General features: G+C 36.4%; 1 protein-coding gene across 8 annotated transcripts in view; it reads right to left on the reverse strand.

The window, feature by feature from the left end:
• Nucleotides 1-3,245: 3,245 nt before the first annotated feature.
• The window catches only part of cbfb (core-binding factor subunit beta), a 42,183-nt gene continuing 24,070 nt past the window's right edge, over nucleotides 3,246-21,358 (reverse strand). The window contains exons 4-8 of one of the 8 annotated variants that reach the window (XM_051870367.1): nucleotides 12,483-12,599; nucleotides 12,298-12,393; nucleotides 11,008-11,046; nucleotides 10,660-10,707; nucleotides 3,246-5,568 (exon numbers count right to left, since the gene is read on the reverse strand). In XM_051870367.1, coding sequence (XP_051726327.1) covers nucleotides 10,678-10,707; nucleotides 11,008-11,046; nucleotides 12,298-12,393; nucleotides 12,483-12,599 — 282 coding nt within the window. In that variant the 3' untranslated portion in view covers nucleotides 3,246-5,568; nucleotides 10,660-10,677. Of the gene's footprint in view, nucleotides 5,574-10,659; nucleotides 10,708-11,007; nucleotides 11,050-12,297; nucleotides 12,394-12,482; nucleotides 12,600-21,358 lie in introns of all 8 variants that reach the window. The other 7 variants (XM_051870364.1, XM_051870363.1, XM_051870366.1 and 4 more) reach the window with 7 other exon arrangements.

The following is a 21,358-nucleotide window of genomic DNA, read 5'->3' on the forward strand; positions in this document are numbered from 1 at the left end:
CGTCGAATTCCCCCTTTAGGTTCTAACATTTATTAAACTGACTGAGGTTTGCAGTTCCCGATAGCCTTGTGATGTGGAGTTCTTTTAAGGTTTGGGGGACGTTATTTGGTGGACCTTCAGGGAATATTCAGGACGTTCTGGGAATGTTTAGGGGACTATTACTATAGAACGTTCTGTTAACTTCCCAAATATCCTCTTTGTAACATTCTCGCACAACCATAAAATAACCAAAAGAGAACGTCCCCCTAATGTCATATTGGGAACGTTATTAAATGACCGACAGAGGACCATGTGGGAACGTTCTGCTAACGTCCCAAATATCCTCTTTGTAACATTTTTATGTGACCATAAAATAACCAAAATGGAATGTCCCCCTAAAGTCATATAACGAACCTTGAACTGCAGAACTTTCATTACCAAAAGAGGATGTTTTAGGAATGTCCCTAAGGTTCTGTAAAGGTTCAGAATTTTCATCACCTTTAAAGAACTTTTAGGGAACGTTGCGCAAGGTCACGAGAACATCGCCTTCTACACAGGTGGTAGCTCATTCTGAGGGAAAAAATGATCCACTCAGGATGCGCTGCCCCTCAAAGCCTGGCACACTTCCGAAGCTTAGCGGGCTCGAGTCAGGCCGTGACATGGATGGGAGACCTTATTTGAAGAAATTTGATTGTAATTGGAAGATGCTTTTGTGAGGCCAGCAGGGGGTGCTCACTCCCAGGCCTGTATGGCTCCTATTGCCAAATGATTAAAGAAATGTTATCAGCAAGATAGTGTAAAAAAAAAACATTTCTTGTCTATTAGCATTGACTGCTGCTTACACAATTGGCGGAAATCAGGCAGTTTCAATAGCAGAATATGTGGGAGAGGTTTGCTATGTGACTTTACAATACTTCAATGCAGGTGGTAGCTCATTCTGAGGGACAAATTGAGCCACTCAGGACCCTGCAAACAAGCCTGCACTGGCCCTTTACGGGCCTACTTAGGGCTTCCAGCGCAGGGCCCCTGAAAATTTGCTCACTGGCAAAACATTGGCCCCTTAGTGCTGGCCCTGCATGGGCAGCCCTCACTTTGCCTCCAGGAAACCTTAGCGCTGTTTTATTGAAAATAATAAAGTTTGAAGTCACCATTATTCAGGTAAGCGCTTGCTTTAGTTGAGCTCTTGACCCTTGACTTCCTAACTTTAATATTTTTCTGGCTGCTGTAACTGTGTGATTCTGAAGCGCATTTGTAATAGCAAAAGTTGCGAGAAGAAAAACTGATCTGAGGTGCGTTTTTCAAAGTGAGCTAGGGTTGAAAGTTCCATCATTACCAATAGAATTAAATGGGTTGCGATTCACTGATCTCACCCAGAGTCTGATCTCTGAGGACATTCAGATTTAATAATTACACATTATAGGAGCCCAGAATACCACTGCATGAAATGTTGTCCCACTTTAATATTTTGAATGTTTTTAAGTCATTATGCAGAATTTATTTGGACAGGATTACGTAGACTCACACAGACATCAAGAATCAGCGTATGACCCTCAACAATGGTGACAATCAACAAAAAGCTTTTTTTGTGACTTTAGTAGCTTGTTTTGTGATGTTCAGAGTTGATCTGAATATTTTGTTGATTGTCACCATTGTGGGAGAGGTTTGCTATAGTGTGACTATACAGTACTTCAATGCAGGTCGTAGCTCTTTCTGAGGGACAAATTTAGTCACTCAGGAGGATGCGCTGCCCCTCAGTTTGGACCCCTTTTGATGCGACTCCAGAATGCAGTGTGGCTGTAGCCTTCCGTGTCCAAAGCCTGGCACGCTTCTTAAGCTAAGCAGACTCGGGCCAGGCCGTGAAATGGATGGGAGACCTTATATGAAAAAAAAATTGGATTGTTATTGGAAGATGCTTTTGTGAGGCCAGCAGGGGGTGCTCACTCCCAGGCCTGTATGGCTCTTATTGCCAAATGACTAATGAAATGTTATCAGCAAGATAGTGTAAAAGTGTACATTTCTTGTATATTAGCATGGACTGCTGCTTACACCAATGGCGGAAATCAGGCAGTTAGAATAGCAGAATATGTGTGAGATGTTTGCTATAGTGTGACTATACAATACTTCAATGCAGGTGGTAGCTCATTCTGAGGGACAAATTGAGCCACTCAGGATGCGCTGCCCCTTAATTTGGACTCCTTTTAAAGTGACATCAGAAAGCAGTGTGGCCGTCAAAGGTTAGAAATGTATTTAATAGTAGATGCTCCAAAGAAGAGACAGCAAGTTTGAGAGCGAAGAGGGAATACACTCTCTCACAAGTCAAGATTCTCAAGTCATGTTGGAAACTTTCTTTGTGTAAAAATGAAAGAATTTACACTACATGTATCCGGTTTATGGTCTGATTTGCAATTATGTCAAATGGAAGTTAAATGACAGAAATGAAAAGTCTCAGCAGGTTCCCTTGTTTCAGTTTATATATAATATCCATGCAAGCTTTTTATCTGATTTACACATTCTTTAATTTGTATCAGCCAAATATGAGAATATTAGTCTATAAGACAATAATATAGCCTCATTTTTGTGTGTGATTTCAATTATGTAATTGTCAAATTGTTCACATAAAATACTAGCTATGAAATTAGCTATAGGCAACACAAAGGAGTTTTATTAGGCCTATATATTTACATTTTATTAAAGGTGCCAACAGTGTGTAGCTTTAGCCCCGTTAGCCGTGCAGCACTATCAAACTCATTCAGAATCAAAATACACGCCATACTTACATGATCTGATATGCTGCATCACGAACAGTTTGTAAAGATCCATTTTGAGAGTTATATTTGCTGTGTGAACTTCTGTATTATTTATGCAATGTTTAATGGAGTCGCAAGCTTGCGGGCGGGGAGCACGAGCATTTAAAGTTGTACACACACCAAATCAGCGCATTTTTCTGCCCACCCCAAAATAGCCAACATGGTATAATGGCATATTTTGAATCGAAACTTCACAGACACATTCTAGGGACACCTTAGACTTATATTACATCTTGTGAAATGGACATTCTATGGCACCTTTAAATAATTTTATTTAAGATCTGAAATATGGTGAAAATTGCATTGTGGAACCTTTTTGATTTACCATAATGTGTGAAGGGATGATTTAGGTTTTTAGGGTGATTTAGACAATTTAGGACATAAAATGATGTGACAAAGAAAAATAATTTTGCCATTGAAGTGCATGAAAAAGAAACACATACATACAATGAACGAGAATATGGTTTGTAACAAGTTTATTAAGAAACAAACAAACAAACATAACACTTCAGTTAACAGTCCTCCTCACTTAAAATTAAAAACAGAAAAAGAGCGAAAACCAAAGACCATATAAAAGCATCCCCAGTTCCTTAAGGGGCCAAGGGGAAAAGGAAAGCAATATCAATACAGAAATACACATTTCATCATAGCGGAACCTGATAATGAAACAAAGGTGTACCTGCATCAATAACTTAAAACAATTAAGAAAATAAACATTTTATTTATTCATTCATTACAAAAAAAGAGCCATCCACTACCTGGTGTGTATTTTGCCTTAATGCCAGCATTAAGTAAAGGGATGAGAAAGAAACTAACAGAGGGCCAGCAAGGGTATTTCTTTGATAGCATAAGACACACCTAGAAAGCAGAGAGTTGATCTGCAGGACTAATTAAAGCAGGACTGTTTTGTGGACTCTGGTTTGGCATCTTCAAAATATATCCAGACCTCAATAACCTCCTGGTGCCCAGTCTCTGACCATTGTGTGGTATAAAAGCCCACTCCAACTATATAAAGCTTTAACGTTCTACTAAACCAGCATTAGCTTTCCCTCAACACTCAGACAACACTCTTTATAAATAAGCTCTCATTTGTGTATATTTGGTTTAAGCTAGAGGTAGGCCGTACCTTCGGGCTTCAGCATCCCATCCAAATAAAAATTCTTGGCCCTTAAATGCTTACCCCACTGGCTGTGGTAAATAAAACAAAAAAACATACACATGAAATCAAGCAATTATGTTCAACATTGATTATTCAAAATCAAATGTCAAAAGAGGTCAATTTATGAATGCTTCCATTTGTTGTTCGTTTATGATAACTGGTTTCTTTCTTTTCCTACTTTCTTTTCTGTTTATCAGAGATTTTCCCTTAAGAAATATAACATCCAGTCCCGTCACACACTGACTGTCCCAAAACACTACATCATCTCAAACAGGGCTGTCGTCAGGGAGGGGGCAAAACCGGGAAAGTTATCCCATGACGCACTAAGGTCCTCTATTTGACCTGGTGGAAAATAACATTTTATCCCAGGGTCTGTGAATTTATGATTATATTTACTTGCATATACAGTGCAATAACAGAGTCAGATATTAAATGTTCAGGAGCTTTAGATCTGTCTGGAAGTGACAGATATATGATTTGCAAATAGCTATTACTGTCATTTATTCTTTGGGTCTCCTTGGGTTGAGTCATATCTGGCATATATTGCAAATTGCATTGTTTATAATGACAAACAACTGCATAAATTCCCCTGGTTTTATATGAATGAAAGGAGTTTTCATGTCAAATCTCAATAAAAACCAACAAAAAAAGAAACTGAAATAATGTAGGTGGCAAAAATGCGATATTTGGTGAAGTGAAACTTTCTCCATTTTGGAGAATTATTTTAAATGATTGAACAAAAAAATGTATTCATTTTAAAAATTCCAGAGTAAATTAGAATATGTAGCAAAACACTATGAAAAGCCTGCTTAAAACAAATTAAATGTGTAAAACATTGACATTAATGAAACAACAAGCAGATGTAGGGTGAAAAACTCGCGCTCAGAGTAACACTGACCTCAATATTCACTTCCGGCTGCTCGCTTCACGCTCAAAGCACGTTTCAACTGACTGTAACAGGAAGAAGTGGAAGACAGAGCACATGGAGAAGGATGGTAGACCTCCTCATCCACAACATCAGCAGCCTCTTTCTAGATTTTTCTTTTTAGACATCAAAAAAGTTCTATTCTACTGCACAAATCTACCTAGCAACATTTACTAGCTTCTCCTACAAAGCACAAGGACAGACATGTTTATATAGAGAGGAAATGAAAATACAAAAAGTAAACATCCTGACTTTCACACACAATACGAATAAAATAAATGAAAAAAAATGCCATTTCATTACAATAGGACAAAATAAGATGCCTTGCATAGGGGGGAACAAGAGCAAACATAGGTAGGAAAACCATGCATACCGAAAGGCGATATGGGGGACTTAAACTGAACGTATCACATAGTGCAAAAATCCCAAGAAGAAACGAGGGACTGAATCAAATGCGAATGAATCTCTGAGCCCAGCCCAACCCACCCAGCCCCTTCACCAGGCCGTTACCACCCGAAAATCCCCACCGGTGTGGACTTTGGTCTGTCCTGTGATAAACAAGGCATAGGGAGATGAGATTGCCGTGTTGATGGAGGTCTTATGACCCCATCCCTGCCCACTTTGGTGAATGCCGCTAGCGCATCTTGTGATCATCAGTGTTGCCCATGTTGGAGCCAGGGCTGGGGTCCTGCTGTCGCCTGGGCTGGGTCACACACACAATCACACATGCAAATATGTGCACAAACAACCACGCACCCCAACAAACAAACCGAGACAGAGACAAAAATATAGTTAAAATGGTTGTGCTGTGTTTGACTCGCTGACACGTTAGTTCTCAAACTAGAAACACAACAAGAGCAAAAGGTTGCAGCCCCACAAGCAATTGCATATACAATAACAGAGTCAGATATTAAATGTTCAGGAACTTTAGATCTGTCCTGAAGTGATAGATACATGGTTTACAAACATTACTGTCATTTAATATTGCCATTAATTTTTCGGGTTGAAACTGTCAAAACTTTTATTAAAGTCATATATTGTAAATTGCTTAGTTTATAATGACAAACTGCATAAATTCATCTGCACTTTTATATTGAATAAAGGGAGTTTTTATGCCAAAATCTCATCAAAAACTAAAGAAAACAGAAAGGAAAATAATGTTGTGATAAAAATGTGATATTTAGCGATTTGAAACTCTCCATTTTGGATAATTATTTTGGTAACACTTTACAATTAGGTTTCATTAGTTAACATTAGTTGACTAATTTATTTAACATGAACTAAGAATGAACAATACTTCTATAGCATTTATTAATCTTAGTTAATGTTAATTTATATGGAAGCTTGTTTCCACCACAAAATAAAAAAAAAAAATTGCGACTTTTTAATCACACAATTCTGACTTTTTTTCCCTCAGAATTGTGGGATATAAAGTCGCAATTGCGAGAAATAAAGTCAGAATTGCAAGAAATAAACTCACAACTCTGACATTTTTTCTCACAATTGCGAGTTTATATCTCAGTTCTGACTTGTTTTCTTGCTATTCTGACTTTTTTGCAATTGCAAGTTTATATCTCGCAATTCTGACTTTATAACTCGCAATTGCGACTTTACATCACGCAATTTTGAATTCAGAATTTAACTGCAAAATGTAAACTCGCAATTCTGACTTCAATTCTGAATTCAAAATTGCGTGATGTAAAGTCGCAATTGCGAGAAATAAAGTCAGAATTGCGAGATATAAATTTGCAATTGCGAATTATAAAGTCAGAATTGCAATTGCAGAAAAGTCACAATAGCAAGAAAACAGAATTGAAGTCAGAATTGCGAGATGTAAACTCATAATTGCAAGATGTAAACTCGCAATTCTGACTACAATTCTGAACTCAGAATTGCGTGATGTAAAGTCACAATTGCGAGTTATAAAGTCAGAATTGTGAGATAAAGTCAACATTAAAAATTTGTAAACATTAGTTAATGCACTGTGAACTAACATGAACAATGAACTACTGTATTTTTATTAACTAACATTAACAAAGATTAATAAATACTGTAACAAATGTATTGCTCATTGATAGTTCATGTTAGTTAATGTTAACAAATGAGACCTTATTGTAAAGTGTTCCTATTATTTTAAATGATCAAAAAATGTATTCATTTTAAGAAATCCAGAGTAAATAAGAATATGTAGCAAAACACTGTGAAAAGTTTGCTTAACACACACACCAAGACAGAGACAGAGTACAGCTATTTTCTGACATGTTAGTTCTCAATCTACAAACAAACACAGGATTAGTAGAAAAGTTTGCAGCCCACATGCAATTGCTTTTCGTGTCCAGAAGGGGACGGCAGAGATCAACTTCAGTCTAGACGCTAAAAATTGAGCTGCTTTTTTTGGTTGAAGTGGCAGACATTAGTCATTAGTCAGGGGGAAGTCTTCAAATCACTAGCTTTAAAAATAAAAATATGACTGATGGCCTTGTCACAGATACATATGTTTATGTGCCTATGTCTAAATCTCTCCCTGACATAGATGTCTGAGCACAGACAGGGCAGACGGACGGACAGACAGACAGGCAGACGGTGAGAGAAAGATAGACGAAGAGGCAGACATAGTGTATCTCACATAGCGTGAGGTCATCATCCGTGGAAGCGGCGATTATAGCACGCTCTAACCCTAGAGCTACGCAATGCTGTTTTTACTCGACCCGACGCCTGGGAATCCCATCTTTAAGCATATCCATTAACAGATCAAGCTGTTATAGCTGTCATACGCACAGCACAAAGCAGTCTGGTGCATAAACATGCTACTGTAAATAATAAGCATTATCTAGCTGTTGACAATTTTGGTGAACTGCAGAATATTTTTCTAGCAACAAATTGCTTGTTATTTATACATTAAGTTTACTGCAAAAAATGCTTTTCTTATTTAGTATTTTTGTCTAGTTTCCAGTCCAAATATCTAAAAATTCTTAAATCAAGATGCTTTTATTATCTAATTATTTAATTATGGATTTTATTATGCTTTTATTTATTATTTTATTATGCTTAAATTATCTGACAGTGGGGTAAGAAAAATAATATCTTTTCTTACCCCATTGGCAGATAATTTTCCTTGTTTTAAGCAAAAACTCATTTCATTTTCTTTTTCCAGAAAACAAGAAAAAATATCTTCAGTCATTTTACTTATCTAGTAAAAGCATCAGGATTTAAGAATTTTTAGTTATTTAGACTGGAAACAAGACAAAAATACTAAATAAGAAAGGCATTTTTTGCAGCGTTTGGCGTCAATGAGATTTTTTTTTTTTTTTTTAAAGAAATTTATAAATTTTTTCAGCAAGGACATTAAATTGATATATTATATTAAATAGTGACAGTAAAGACATTTATAATGTTACAAAAGGTTTATTTTACAAATAAATGCTGTTTTTTTAATGATTTTTTTGCACAAAAAATAGTAATACTGTTTTCAACATTAATATTTTAATTGTTATTTTAAATTGTAAGAATAATTCACAATATTACAGTTTTTACTGTACACTCTAAAAAATGCTGGGTTAAAAACAACCCAAAATAGGTTGGAAATTAAAAATCAACAATAATAATCAAAAGGTGAACATTTATTAATAAGCAATTTAATACATGTTTATTGTTTAAATAATATTTATTAAACTTATTAATAAATGTTAATTTCCGACATACTTTGGGTTCATTTTAAGTAAGCAATACAGTCATTTTTAAACAATAGTTGAGTTAAATAAAACTACCCAGCAGGTTGGGCAAACATTTAACCCAGCCGCTGGGTTAAAACAATCCATTCGCTGGGTTTGTCTATGTTCAACCCAACTTGGGTTGTTTTTAACCCAGCATTTTTTTAGAGTGTAGTTTTGTGTGTATAGGCCTATATATATATATATATATTTTTTTTTATAATAAATACAAATAATATTAAAAGAATATAATTTTTTATTATATTATTTATAACATTGTATTATTAATTTTTATGCATTTTTATATTTTTAAACGAATGTGAATGGTAACACAACAATGCTTAACAAAGCTTAAACCAACATAAGCTGGTTTGTTGGTCTTAGCTGATTTCAACTGGTCTCTTGAGTTGTTTAGCTGGGTGGCCAGATGGTCTACCACCTTAACCAGGTGAAAAATACCAGTCATCAGACCAGGCTGACCAGGTTGGACCAACGGACCAGTTTAGTTTTGAGTTTAAGATGTTTTATTTTATTTTTTTTCAGCAAGGCAATAAATATTGGGCAAAATGCTGGGCAAAAATAAGAGCACAAATCAAACTGCAGAAGATGTCATATATATCTTTAGGGCTTTATAAAGCACAAAAAGCATTTTTATGTTTGCTCCTTAGTATTTAAGCTTTGAAAAAGCACGTTTGTGTGGATGAGAGGACGAAGCATCGATCATACGGAGCCCAGCTGAAGCACTCTCCTGTACCACAAGTCAATAGTGCTTAGATTCTGCTGGCCAGACAGCGCTGCTAATGAAAAAGATCAATACTAATGATATATTAATACTTTCACTGGCCCAACATCACTCATCCTCTAATCCCACCTGCAGTAAAGGCCTGGGTTTCATGAAAAATGGCCTATCTATTTTTCATCCATCTCTTTACCATCTATCACGCAGAAGGCCATTACCCTCTTCGATATCTTTCAGCTTTGATTCGCCCCCTTGGACTCCCTGCGTACACAAACAGTGACGAAACCGCATTAAGACGCACTGATAGAGGACAAATAAGAGCGAATGTTCCCCTTTGTCTCTTTCCCAGTGAGGTCGTAAGTGATTTTAAAGTCTCTAAATGCATTGTTCGCCTTTCAAAACGAACCTGGCCCACTTTCCCAGAAAACACTGGCTTTTTTCACAGATCCAGACTGCTATTGTGCTGGTTTTTATCCAATTACGGATGATGGAGTTTAAGATTTGACCACAGCTATGCGACCGTTGTGTGTAGCGTGAAGGCTCGAGGTTCGAGCCGCGCTCAAGTGTTATTCGCTTTCCAAAATAAAGCCGACCGAACCGTGCAGCTCGAAAAACAAGCTCCGAACGAGGATCAGACTCCACACTGCTGGGATGAGAAAGCATGAATTATAGAATAATTACAGGGTTTAATTTTCCACCGCTCACAGTGACTTTGAGCTTTGAGGGAAAAACATTTGGCCCGTGAGTCACAGATCGCCTGACTGCAATGAGTAAGAAATTTGATTTTCATAAGCAGCCAGATCTATTTAAAAAAGAGACCTTGGCGTGATTGATTTTGGAAGAGAGGATGAAGAGTGTGTAAAGGAACGCCTGAGGGTGTAGATTAGGAGGGAGGAATATAAAGGCGGCGGTTCATAAGGGGAATCTTTCTGGTCATGTGCTGCCAAGCTGTGCCTGAGAGCTCCCAGAGGGCTTTGCAGCAGGGGAGTGGGTGGGCGGGGCAGCGAGGAATCTTGGGATGGAAGTCTGGTCTCCATTACAGAGGTCTGAGAAGAGCGAGCTGGGGGTCTCTCACGCCGATAGAGTGTTTTTTGCACTTACAGTACAGTATAAGACCCAAAGTTGCTTATAGAAGCCTGAATTCCCACTTACACACACCTACATGTACCTACTAACACATATAGACACAGTAAATACACACACACACACACAGAAGAATACATAAAGGTGCTCCTTCATGCACATGCTCTCGTGAAATACACACTCACGTACACACACTTACAGACACAGACACGGTTTAGTGCATGACACAAGGATAGAGAGAAGCAGAGGAGACAGACCCTGGTCCTTGAAGGCCATCAGTCCCAGATTTTTGATGCCACAGGGTCCTAAAAAACACAATTTGGTTTTCATCTTAAGAGCGCAGTTTGGATTGATTGTAGAATGATTATATTTGAGGACTTACAATGCAAAGACACTTCATGCACTAAGCCATGAGTAAACAAGTAAAGCACTTCAATAGCTTACACGTACACAAACTCACATAGAGTACATATATGCATGCATACATACAAAATACTAAGAAACACACATGCCCTCCTTCATTATGCTTTTGCTCTGAGTAATTTATAGTAAACAGAAAATCAAGGCAGCAGTTCACTACATAAAATCCTAAATTGTTGTCTTACCTCCTGAGTTATTAAATGACTGAGCTGTGCCATCGGCATCTGCTAAATGACAAGTGATCAAATCAGTGTTACTCCAGACAAGCTGTTTAGCTACGTCAAGAGCTCTCAAAACATGCAGGGAACAGGGAACAGACAGAAATGATGTGAGGTGCCACTTATTTACCTGTTCCTGCAGTGCAATTTTGAAAGGAAACAGAATTTACAACTACCGTTTTCATGATCAAATGTCAAAGTAAAAGAATTTTAGAGATAGTAACTTTCATGTTAAAATGCTTTAGCAATTAATGTTTAGCAATTTCTTACATGACTTTTAGAATTAAGTAAATTCTTTAGGTTTAATTGATTTTTGAAGGTCAAAAACAAGATCAAGCACACAAAAAATATAATTATTTTCATGACAATTAAGTATATAATACCAAAAATAATATTTTCATTACTGTAATGTGAAATAAATAGTGCTGTCAAAACGATTAATTGCGATTAATTGCATCTAACATAAAAGTGTGTGTGTGTGTGTGTGTGTGTGTGTGTGTGTGTATATATATATACACACACACACACACGTTATATATTTACAAACCTTTATATTAGATGCGATTAATTGCATTTAATCGATTTAACAGCACTAGAAAAAAAAGCATTTTTTAAAAACCTGCCCTACAACAGTTCCTAAAAATATTATTTACAGGAATCATCTGAGAATAATAAGAATTGCATCCTCAAAAGTAAAATGTCAGGATCCATTACAGTAATGACATATTTTGGGGAAAATGTGCTCAGTTGTCATGAATAAATAATGTGGCAATGCAGAAATGTCCTAATAATAGGTTCGTTATGCAAAATATTGTTTTTTATTATGGGGTGAAATCTGATCTAGACATGATTTTGTGAGATTCACTCTACCACTTTGGCTTGACCCATAAGAAAAGATGCCGCTGGCACCACTTAATCATCTCTCGGCTCAGGAGCTACTAAAACATTGCATTTTCAGTGAACTGCTCCTTAAAGCATCAAATATTTTGGTAGTGGCTGTCAATCAAAATATTAGCAAGAGGAATTAGGTAAAGATTATGCAAAAAAAGCACATACAGAAGTATTGTACATGCACAAGTGGAAAACACATGTACACATACGCGCACACACACATCCAAACACATACACACACACAAACTAAGACCTACTGAGCTCTGTTACAACTAATACAAAATAACATATCGGATTTTAAGCATGCACTAACTGATTGAAACTTCACACACTCATACACACATCCTCACTCACTGTAGCTCTCACCTCCAAGTCCTCACGGTGCGAGCGATCCCTGTCCTCAAAATCACGAGTCCTTCTGCGGGCTTCCTCAAAGGCTGCTTGGGCTAGAGCATCCTCATGCTGTAGAATAACAAAAAAGACAGGAAGACAGGCAGCGGTCAGTGATTTCTGATGTACATAAGGAACAAAAGGCAGTTTGACATCTGTACCTGTGCCCTCTCATCATCATATTCCAGACAACCCATCCCATCCAGACGCTGAAGATCAATCCAGCCTCTCCAGATCACACACACTCCATTCAGGATCATAGGAGCCTTCAGGTACACCTGAACACATACACATACACTTGGTTATTATTATTGTGACATACATACACAATAAAAAATGAGATGGAATCTGTAGAATTTGTTGCATTTTCTGAGCAGATTTAGAAGGGAAATTGGAGGAATTTTACATGGAAAAATGTCCTAATTGGCAGAGTGACATCTGGGTCAATAACACAACCTCATTTGTTTAAAAATACAATTTACAATTTAAAAAAATAATAATTAAAATCTTCAAGGAAAAAACATATAGTAGTTTGGTATAATGTTTTATTATTTAAAAAAAAAAACTATAATTTTATTAAAATATTATATAAAATTAATTTAAAAAAGAACATGGAAAAAACAAATGCAGGAAAACAAAGCAAACAGGCAATGACATTGTAACTGCCAAAGTCAATATATGGCAATTAAAATATTAGATTGTTTGACTTTTGACAAAACAAGGTAGGTTTTGGTTGTAAAATGTTGTGTCATTTCTCCCAAAAAACCTAAATGATATTTATGAAATAATAAGCCATGATATTTGTTAAAAAAATAACTCAATAAAAATAGACAAATACTTTGATGATTTTCTTTCTCATATTTATACGTATATTACTTTTTTTATTTATATTATATCTGAAAACTTGAAAATAATGATTAATATTTGTACATTGCATATAGTCAAGGTGTAAGGAAATTGTACATGTGCTGACATTTTCAGAACCATTACATGTAATCTTTTGTTGAAAATGGTATAAATGTCTTTTTAAAAACCATAGTAAATACAAATAAATGCTAAGAAATTGGCACATGCATTTTAAACATGTTTTTTAAAAGGTCTTTTTTTTTCTTTTAAGTGTCACTGATTCATCTAACAACTACAATATACTACAGATACAATTAACTCTACAGTAAATCCAGCTACTCCACCTACATACACAAAACAAGCCCTTGGAACAGGTGAAATACCATTACCACCTACTCCACAGTTGTATCCGCATTTGAAAACCCCCTCTCAACATCACACCTGGCTGTACAATGGTTCATTTGAATTGTAAAACACTTGTGAGCTGTTCAGTGGAAGTTACTGCTGGAAATGGCCTCAAAACTGGACATATAAACATTTAACCATTACAACTTTTTCTGTCTCTTCCTGTCCTATCTCAGTATCAGCCCAGCCAATGTCTGTAGGGTCCAATGTTTGCTTCCTGCGATGAGAGTGTTTATTTATAGAGGCCAGCGTAGTAGAGAGTAAGGGTACACCGATGCAGAGACAGGCAAAGCCTGTCTGAATTTATTTATACTGAGCATGGCCAACGAGTGCACACGGCAGCGCGGGCAAGCGCATGATTGCATCCGTGTGTGAGACTCAGATGATGGGTGGGACTATGAATAAGACAAGGTGGACAAAGAGTGAGAGAGATGTTGAGAATGTGGAGACAGGGGTATATGACTGTCTGTCTGGCTCAGAGCCACAGGAATATCACATCTCTGCCACTGAGGAATCCAGGCTGAGACAAAAGCGTGCAGTCTGTCGGTCTGTGGGTGCTGTTTATTTCTGTAACTGCAGTGAAAGAGGCCAGCTATAAACGCATACGCATATGCACGTATCCTCAGTGTTACCCGCCAAAACCACCCGAGTCACCAAATAAGAGCGAAGTTCCACCATGCTGCTCCAAAAAGCTGAGAAACACAGGAACACTGCAGTGTGTTGTTGGATACTCAAAGTCCCCCACTGGGCGCTGGTGACTGCTGGAGCGACCTGCCAGACAAACGCACTCCGCCAGAGCAGACACAACATGAGCTCTGTCTGACTTTACTGCCGTCCTTTAAGCGTCTGTGTGTATCTGTGTGTGTGGAGGAACTGCTTTTGGAGTCAGTTCAGAGGGTAAACTGCTGTCTGCCCTGGTTTCATACCCACTAAATTCACCACACCGATGTGAATGTCGTCTAGCATAAATATAGCCAACCAATTATTTTATCAAACACTAACTTTTCCTATTCAAGAAAAAAGGTACATGGTTTAATAAATATACACTACACAAAGACGTCTCTTTTGATCACCAATGCTGTATTTTTTTAATTAAAACTACAATAAAAACAATAATATTGTGAAATATTATTATGATTTAAAATAACCATGTTGTATTTTAATAGATTTTAAATGTAATTTATTCATGTGATGGTCTTCTGTGTCACATGATTCTTCAGAAATCATTCTAATATGTTAATTTAGTGCTCAAGAAACATTTCTCACTATTATCAATGTTTTTTTTTGTCTTTAGTGCCACTTTTGCAATTTAATACATCCTTACTGAATAAAAGTATTCATTTATCAAATAATACACTAATGTTACACTAATCAACATAAACTATAACATAGAAGAGAAGTGATAAATCTGCCATTCAAAATGTATGTGAATTCAAGTAAATCTTAGTGTCAACTGTTTAAGGTGATTTATACTACAAGCTGTAAATTGAAAATTGTTAAAAGCCACTTTAATAGCATTTTATTTATTTTCCCTGAAGTCCACTTACTAATTTTGTTTTCATTGTGTTACTGTACCTTTAAGACTTTTTGTAAATAAATGTGAATGGCCTATGTAAATTATATCATTATCGCAGTTGTTCCGGTTCATCAAAGTGGTTTGACTTTCAAAACACAGAATTGATGTTGATATATAAAAGTCAGTCATGTGTCAAAAGTGCTCATGGTTACAGTACATCAATAATGATAAGTGACCCAGGACCACAAAACCAGTCATAAGGGTCAATTTTTTGAAATTAAGATTTATACATCATCTGAAGGCCGAATAAATAAGCTCCATTCCATTCTATAGAAGTATGGTTTGTTAGGATAGGACAATATTTGGCCGAGATACAACTATTTGAAAATCTGGAATCTGAGTGTGCAAAAAAATCAAAATATTGAGAAAATCGCCTTTAAAGTTGCCCAAATGAAATTGTTAGCAATGCATATCCACTCACAAAAATACATTTTTGATATATCTTCATGGAACATGATCTTTACTTAATATCCTAATGATGAGAAGAATATTAAAAATATAAAGGCATATTTATGACTAAAACAACTACATTGTCAAATATCCAAGTGCAGTCACCACAGACGTAAATGTTTGCTGTTGGACAACCACTAAGAAGCCACTATTATGAATGACACTGTTCACCAAAATCAAAAGATAAACCACAACCTCTCTGCAGGTCTAAATAACAGACACAAGACAAAGAGTCTCATTAGAATCAATGATTCAATAAACCACTACTGTTGAAGTCGTGGTGTAGCGGTAGCGCACATGTTCACGGCACATTAGAATCCTTCTTGTGCCCCAATACAAAATCCAGCTTTTTATTTATTTTAATTATTATTATGGCTGCTGCTAAAACATTTAAGCTTTTAATCTTTTAAAAAGTATTTCCAGGTGTATATCCACCTCAGATGTAAAAACATCAGTCCAAAAAAAAGTGATTTGAAAAAACATGTCAGTGTTTTCACACCTGAGGAAAAGGCAGCTTTCCTGTCAGCAGTGAAGGGCTTTTCTGACTATGTTCCCTTTCGAAACAACCTCTCTGGAACCGTTTCCCAAGCACAGCTTCCACCCCCACCTGCCCTCCTGAAACTCCTTCCCCATGTTTCCTTACAGGATGTGCCATAGGCTGTGATCTGTGTCCCCCTCAGCAGTAAAACACAGGTAGGAAAAATAAAGCCTGCTCAGTTCTGCAGCAGTTTAACTAAACATCAGCGAAGCCCACGAGTCAACGGTCTGACTGAAATCATATCCTCAGCCACACTGCGCTTTGAATACTCATGTCGAGATAATGCTAGGAAACTTATACAATGTAATTAAAGAGCAAATTTAAAACAAAGTGCTGAGGAATCAAAAAAGCATAATCTTCCAAACATAGCAGAAATATAATACCTCAGAGGGACGAAAGAAAAACCATCCGTTTCTGAGAAGCACGGTACAATGGGCCATACATCTGAAATAAATGCTGAATATGAATCTGAACCTACATGTATTTTTATCATTTCGGATTCTTTTTTCTCTCATCTGTCCAACTCAAACAGTTTCTTCTCCCAACAAACACAGGCCTTATAGCCATTAATAACATATTTAAAAAGCCTTCCTGGGCTTCATCCAGAAAGAACATTCATAACTCCATCAGCCTAAACACACAGTTTTCATTGGAGCCAAACCAACAATGCAGACATATGAGAAAAGCAGTTCTCTTGCTCTCTTCCGCTGCTGTTTTTCATTGGGTATTTCTAGGAGGTGATGAGTAGTCAAGTCACCCCCCTGAGGATCGGTGAAGAACCAGGTAAAAGAGCTGGGATGGATGGGTAGTTACATTCAGGTCATGGTTCACTTGTGTGTGTGTGAAGTGTTTAGGTGTTAGGGATGTTTTGGTCCTAAAGTAGTTCCTCCAGGAAGACTGAAGATTTTTCATTCATAGTTAAAGTCAACATGAATTGCCATTTGCAACCCATTTTACTTGTGTAATGTGATCATTCATTGTGATGTATGTTGGGTGGGACTTGATTTTTATCCACTGGGAACTGATTAGATTGGGAAAAGTGGGCGATACATATCAGACTGGAGCCGAAAGCAAGTTTGCTAAAACAGCAGATACATCCATTCAGAAGAAGAGCAAGGTATTTTTCATAAAAAACAAAACAAAAAAACAATTGACTAAGTTAATGTTTATACACAAAAGTACAGTAAAAATGGTAATATTGTGAAATATTATTACGATTTAAAATAGCTGTTTTATTTTGTAATATATTTTAAATGTAATTTATTCCAGTGATCCCAAAGCTGAATTACTCCGGTCTTTAGCGCTGCTTAATATTTTTGTATAAACCGTGATACATTTTTTTCAGGATTCTTTGATGAATATTAAGCTCAAAAGAACAGCATTTATTCACAAATGGACAATTTTATAACAATGTAAAAGTCTTTAATGTACATCTTTCAAAGCTTCATGTTGCACATTATCATCAACTAAAATGTAATTTTCATCTACTAAATCTCATTATAGAATTTTTTTTCTAAAATCTATGAATATGAAGAGGAAGTCGCAACATATAATTAAACAAAGCTATTTTTGTTAATAATATGCACTGAATAACTTACACTAAGACCAGGAATATGCATTAGCAAATAAATGGGGTACATTTTTAAAGTCTCCCTGTAGTCAATAATTTTATCCCTTAAAACTCATCTTTGATCACCAAAATGACAAAAATTTTTCCTGTGAAAAAATTTTTTCATGCCTTAGAATAGCTTGAATGTAACTCGATACCCTTGCTTCTTTCAGTATATGCAGATCTATTAATATGCTAATTAGCCCCGCCTCCACTCACTCGCTCAAGCTGAGAGATCCACTCGGTCAACTTACTGAGGTAAGCGCTTTTTACAATGTCGGACACATAAATGTAATTAATATGATTAGCCTTTTGATTGACTACGTTATCAAACAGCTAATATACCGGGATAACCTGGCTTCTCTTGAGGACTGCTTAATAGTTAATGATATGCTAAAGCCGGCCGACACATTGACGTGGTTGGTTACAAGTAGCTTGTGACGTAAGAAACACCAGCAATTTCAAACCGCGTTTTTGAAACTGTCTTTACATCACTGCAGTTTTAAAGAGAAAATACTCAGCAATGGTGTTGACTTATGAATTTGCACATGGTTTGTCTTAAAGCATATTAAAAACACCACATAGACATATAAACAACATAAAAAAACTTGATTTTCACCACAGGGGGTCTTTAAGTAAATTTTTAATTAATGGCGACTTTAAACAAAAGATAGTTATAGAGCTCAAGGAGCGTTCAGGAAACACTACAACCACCTTCGTAAGTCTACAACCTGTGCTCTCTAAAGACCATGGGTCGTATTTTACGATTAAAAGTGTGTGAGAGGTGTCAGAATTGGTCATCAAATGGGAAAGACTGTGTAGGTACAGTAGACGACGGTGCTGGGTGGGGCAGCTGTAAGGATAAGACAGAGGATCTGTGTGTGTTTGTGGAGCTGAGCAGAGGCGGGAGGGGGTGCGAGAGAGCGAGTAAACACTGGGATTGAATTTAGCTGCGGAGGCTTTTGATTCAGACAGCCAAAACAATCCCGGGCCCTGCACACAGCCTATAGGCCCCAGACAAGACAGACGGGTTTACATGCATCTGTTCATCAACCTCTCTCTCTCCTGCCCTCTATATCGCTCTGTTTTCTTCTGTGTCTGCCTCTGTTTGCAATTCTTAGATTAAGTAAACAGTCCTCGTACCTGTAGCGCTTTAAAAATGTGGGTCTCACTGATGTCTTTTGTCTGTGTCACTGTGCCATGACTGAATCAGAGATGACTTCAAAGTCTTTCTCTTTCTTACAAACACAATGGCGCCGTGAGAGAGAGCGGTCTGAACATGTTCGCCCCCAGAGTTTACATGTACGTATCAGTGTGTTGAGACATGAGGGAGATATGCACAGCAAATTTAGTTTACTAACTGCAAATACATACACTTCTCACTGTGCTAGAGCAAAATCTCTAAGTAGTGAGTGTCTGTGTGGGCTGATTTCTCAAATGGGTTTATCATTCCTATGATAATTGTTAGTTAGTCAGCTGTTCAGTCACTCCCAACAGATGAGTGTGGCATCATCCAGCATTCAAATATCATTGATTTGCATATTTATCTACTTTTTTATTTTTTTTATTGGTTCCAACATATGGTAATTTTGAAAGTGACCAAGGAAACAAAGTGACCAAAACCAGGAATAGGAATTAAACAAAGGTTAAGCTGGGAGCAATTCAAAAAGTTTATACAAAATTATACACCATCGTTTGGGGTAGGAAAGATATTGATACGTTTTTGAAAGAAGTCTCAGTATTTGCTCAAAAACACAGTAAAAACAGTATTATTGTGAAATATTATTACAATTTTTAAATGTAATTTATTCCTGTGATGGAAAAGCTGAATTTTCAGCATCATTACTCTAGTCTTCAGTGTCACATGATCCTTCAGAAATCATTCTAATATGCTGAATTGCTGCTTATTTGGTAAAACATTTCTTATTATTATCATCAATGTTAAAAACAGATGTGCTGCTTAATATTTTTGTGGAAGCCATGATACATTTTTTCAGGATTATTTGATGAACAGAAAGTTCACATGAACATTCATTTATTTGAAGCAGAAATCTATGGAAAATGATTAATTTCCTTATTTTTTTATTTTATTTTTTTTTAAATCTAACTGACCCCAAATCTTTGAGCGGTAGTGTATCCATTATAAGTTCTGTCAGTCTGTACATTAGTAGTGAGATTTTTTATTAAATCTTTCTGCAGGTTACATTGTTATGGCAGTAGGTGTCAGCAAGTGTCTGTCTTTATGAGTGATTCATTAAAAACACAGATTCATTTAAAACACTGATTATAGGTGTGCTCAACTTGAAGCAGAGCCGCGCACACCGATCGGTGTATGACATCAAAGTACCGCGAGAGTGATTAGAGAGCAGATGGCTCTGTATGCTTTCACGGGAACCAAACTAACGAATGAGTCATTGAATCATTTATTTAACTGATTTGTTAAAAACAAAACACAGTTTTTTTCAGAGACATGTAACGGTTCTTTTGTGGCTTTGTTTGGAGCTATATAGTGCTAACACACTATAAAAAAGAATTGTTGGTTTAACTTAAAAAAGCAAGTTACCTAGTTCATTGAAATTTAAAATTTGAGTTAATACAATGAAGGCGATTGGTTTGATCAACAGAAACTCAAAATATTATGTTATCTGAACCACATTAATTATCTAAGTTGATTTGATAAAAGAAAAAATGTTGTGATAACAAATCATGAAAATATTTTTTACAGTGTGCAATGAAATGTAAGTTATTTAATATTAACTTCTTGTTTACTCTTGCTTACTGAACTGTTGTATAAAACAATATCACACGTTATATAATTTTTTCCATCAGCTATCACAGCCATGCGGAAATATAGCACTTTTGTTGGTGAGACATTGCTCTTTTTTTTTTTTCAAATTAAGTAATAACAATAATTACTAAATTTCTATCTACAACTAAAACAAAAAAACTGTACAAATTGCCACTGATATTAAGTGCTCTAGTCTGTTTTTTTTTTTTTTTTTTAATTGCTGTCAAAAAATATATATACAAATATCTCTATAGTAGACCTACTACAAACAAAACATTCAGAGTTTAAACCAAAAGTTCAAAAGGAGATATCATTCAACACAAGGATATTTAAGCGGCTACGTTCTTACTCGCATGACTATTTCTCCGGCATCCCACAACCACTCCATCTCCACCTTTATTTTTTAATTTTGACTAACCAACTTTATTAAGTATCCTGAGGGTTATGTAGAGGCATGCAGCAAATTCATTTGTGATTTTACAGCCAAATATCTGCATGCTGACTCATATAAAACCTGTCAGCAGGGAGCAACTGACAGACAAGTCTTGTAATATGGGTCCAAAATATAGAGACAGTGTCCTGGTTATCAGGAGGCCCCCCGCTGACTGCTTTTGCCGAAATGTGACATCAACCCAGCAGGGATAGTTGATAAACTCTACCTGGAGGTTTAATCACAGTGGGAGTCTGCATTAAACAGGCCATTAAAAGACAAATTTAGACTATCAATGATAAGACAAAAACAGAGACAGAGAGACTGAGAAAACAGGAAGTGCAAAGTCGAGACATGCCACCTAGTGGGTGACATCCTGTTTCCCACCATGCACC

The sequence above is a fragment of the Ctenopharyngodon idella genome, chromosome 18 (assembly GCF_019924925.1).
Source record: "Ctenopharyngodon idella isolate HZGC_01 chromosome 18, HZGC01, whole genome shotgun sequence".
In the NCBI taxonomy this organism is placed as follows: domain Eukaryota; kingdom Metazoa; phylum Chordata; class Actinopteri; order Cypriniformes; family Xenocyprididae; genus Ctenopharyngodon; species Ctenopharyngodon idella.